The sequence below is a fragment of the Hipposideros armiger genome, unplaced genomic scaffold (assembly GCF_001890085.2).
Source record: "Hipposideros armiger isolate ML-2016 unplaced genomic scaffold, ASM189008v1 scaffold_1488, whole genome shotgun sequence".
Classification (NCBI taxonomy): domain Eukaryota; kingdom Metazoa; phylum Chordata; class Mammalia; order Chiroptera; family Hipposideridae; genus Hipposideros; species Hipposideros armiger.
In genome coordinates, this window is record NW_017732838.1 from 151,177 (window position 1) to 154,241 (window position 3,065).

Below are 3,065 nucleotides of genomic sequence, written 5' to 3' on the forward strand. Positions count from 1 at the left end.
GGGGGGAGGGGGGTTGTTACTTTGTGAGGGTGAAAAGGGTAACTATTGCATTGTTCTGTACACCTGAAACTAACAATAAAAAAAACAAACCAATGGCAAATTAATTGAATGGTATTTAACTAAGACAGTAACTAAATTTTAAAAAGAAATAAGTTCTCAAGATATACAAAATTCTCATTTAAAAAAAAATGCCACTGATTTACTTGAAAAAAACGTGTGTTAAAACAATGACTCCACAGTCCCAAACTGTAGATATAAAAAACACTGAGAGTATCATTGAATATATGGAACTGATAATTAAATAAAAGCAAGGTCACTGATTATCAGTGAAATTTGCAAGATAAAAGTATCAGTGGCTTAAAAAGCCAAAATATGGTAGAGTAAGAAATGGAGACATCATTGAACTTTATAAGCTCCCTCAATAAGATGTGTCAAAATCATGTATGTTGAAGGTGAATAAACAACAGCACACACACAGGATGAACAATGTGGCAGGAACAATAGTTTGGTCAACAGTCTCACAGACATTAGGTGGTGAACTTGGAAGGTGTTCTCCTTGGGATAAGCTGCTACACTTTTATAGCCAGCTCAAAGGAGGTGACCATATTATGTATCATAGACACTGTCATGTTGCCCTAGGGAGGTACTGTCAAATGCCACAAAAACTAGAAAAACAATTGGAGGCACTCATCACTCAGGCTCTCTTGATATTTTCTATCTCAGTATCCTGGGACAGTCTGACCACTCTACCCAGCAGCTTCAAGAGGCACTTCTGTATGTAGCAGGATAATATTGTGATGCATTAATCACTGTTCTCCTTTAAGAATTTTCTGTTACCTAGGAAACCTTTTGCATGATGCAGTTCACCAGAAGTTGTCTATCAGCTAAAGGTGGGTTACCACAGAGAAAATGACGATAAAACTTTAGATCCCTGAAATGTGCATTTCAAGAGCATGTTTTAGAGGCAAAACCTTAGAGATTAAGAACTGAGGAAGACCAACATCGTTCTATGTTCCTGGACTATGTGGAGAGTTGGAAGAGGGAGAAAACTACAAGATAAGGGAGTAAAATAAAAGGGCGAAATTGTGTGGGTTCTTGAGAAGGGGCTGTGTGCTCTGCCCACAGGCTGTAGGGTGAATATCGGAAAGACTGAGCTATACTTCCACATAGCAATGAAATCAAAGAGAGGATTTCAGTGTCAATTATTTATATTAACTTTGTGTGAACCTCAAAAGATCCACCCCATTCCTCTTACACACATATGGCAAAAAGAGAATGAAGAAATGGCTGAGAGGCCTGAATAGGCACAGAGGGCTGACACAGGCCCGGGAAATTACATGGAACCTCAGATACACAGGAAGAACAGCCATTTCGTTTTTCTATCTCCTATGAAGGTCTCTCAAGAATATAAAATGTGAATGGAAACTGAGTAGGTCCTGGAGTCAGGACTGCAGAGTGCAAGCATTGATCTGCTTGGACTGAGAACCAAGAGAGATCAAGGAAAAACAGGACTCTTTAGAGACAGCCATCCCAGTCCCTCTGAAACCAAGGCACCAAATGGTCAGAGGGGTCAGATAACAAGAGTTGTAAGTCAGGATGAAACCTGAGTTGGACCATCATGGTAGACTGGGAGTTTAAACTTTACACATTTCAATGACAGAATGATATGTGTGTGCCTGTGCGGGGGAACATTTCCTCTGAGAGCTCCTAAGACAATCTTTTATTTTCCAACAGATCTTTCCCATTTGAGAATAGTTTCCCAAACCTTATTTAGTGGAGTGGCTTACTCTGTGCCCATCTGAGCTCCTATTTGTGTTCACATCTCCATACATTCCCACCTGTGTGGCGTTTTCCCCATTTTCCCTTCACTTCCCAGGTTCAGGGCGCTTTCCCTTGTTCCAAAATGGACTCAGCTCAAGAAGTTTTCAATTTATAAAGAAAAATGAACATGATACCATTCTTTTCCAGAACGTATTTCTAGCTTCTTGTTCCACTGAGAGGACATTATAAATGGATGTCAAAAATTATTTTAAAAATTAGTAACTGATTCCCCCCTTCTGAATGCTCAGGGACTCTTTTCATTATGTAAAAATCTATCCCTTTCCCAAGAACTATTGAATCAAAAGCACAAGGGTAAAAACCATGGAATGAGATATCCTTAAAAATTTGCCATAAGGTTTTACTGTCTTCTAATGTTCTGCAACCAGCACTAATCAACATAAAATGGGCAGAACGTTTGAAGAAAAGGGGAAATTGAAAGTCCATATGCCTATGAGGAAGCCTTTCCTTCTGGGTAAAACAGATTCAGTCACTGTCCTAAGAACAGGGATTTGAAACACAGACAAGCAAGTCAGGGGATCCCAAGAGGGTTCACAAGCGAAAACACAGACATACAAAGAGAGTTACCGATCTCTGGAGGGAAGTTACCCTTGCCCAGGGAGAGCAGGTTCCTATAGTTCTCAGACATCACGTCTCTGTACAAGGCCCTCTGAGCAGGGTCCAGACATTCCCACTCTTCCTGAGAGAATTCTATGAACACGTCCTTGAATGTCAACCATTCCTGAAAGAAAAAAACATTTCACCAATTGGACAGGGAGAAAGTTCTTATTAAAAAACAAAATGAGACGTACAGATGTGCAAAAATTAACTTGGTTGGAGTGAGTGTTGAGGGATTTGTACATCACTACTTTTTTTCAAGATGATTATGAGGGTTTTATACATCACTAATTTTTCCCCCCAGCAAAATTAACGGAATACGAAGTTAGCCATGCTAAAGAGAAATTCAGTGGCATTTTATAAATTCACAATGTACAACTATCACACCTAATTAAAAAACACTTTTATCAGCCCCAAAGGAAACCCTTTTTCCATTAAGCAGTTGCTTCCCATTCACCTGTCCCCCCAGTCTCTGGCAAAAACTGATGCTATTTCTACAGATTTACCCATTCTGGATATTTCATAAAAATGAAATCGTATGAAACGTGACCTTTTGTGTCTGGCTTCTTTCACTTAGAACAATGTTTTTGGTTCATCCATGGTGTACTCTGTATGAGGACTACATTCCT

At 39.4% G+C, this 3,065-nt stretch overlaps 1 protein-coding gene across 1 annotated transcript in view; it reads right to left on the reverse strand.

Annotated features, from left to right (window-relative positions):
• LOC109377657 (zinc finger protein OZF-like) overlaps positions 1-2,562 on the reverse strand; it is an 11,343-nt gene extending 8,781 nt beyond the window's left edge. Inside the window, exon 1 of the mRNA XM_019634073.1 lies at positions 2,407-2,562. Within this exon, the coding sequence (XP_019489618.1) occupies positions 2,407-2,467 (61 nt within the window). The 5' untranslated portion in view covers positions 2,468-2,562. The remainder of the gene's footprint in view (positions 1-2,406) is intronic.
• Positions 2,563-3,065: the final 503 nt, after the last annotated feature.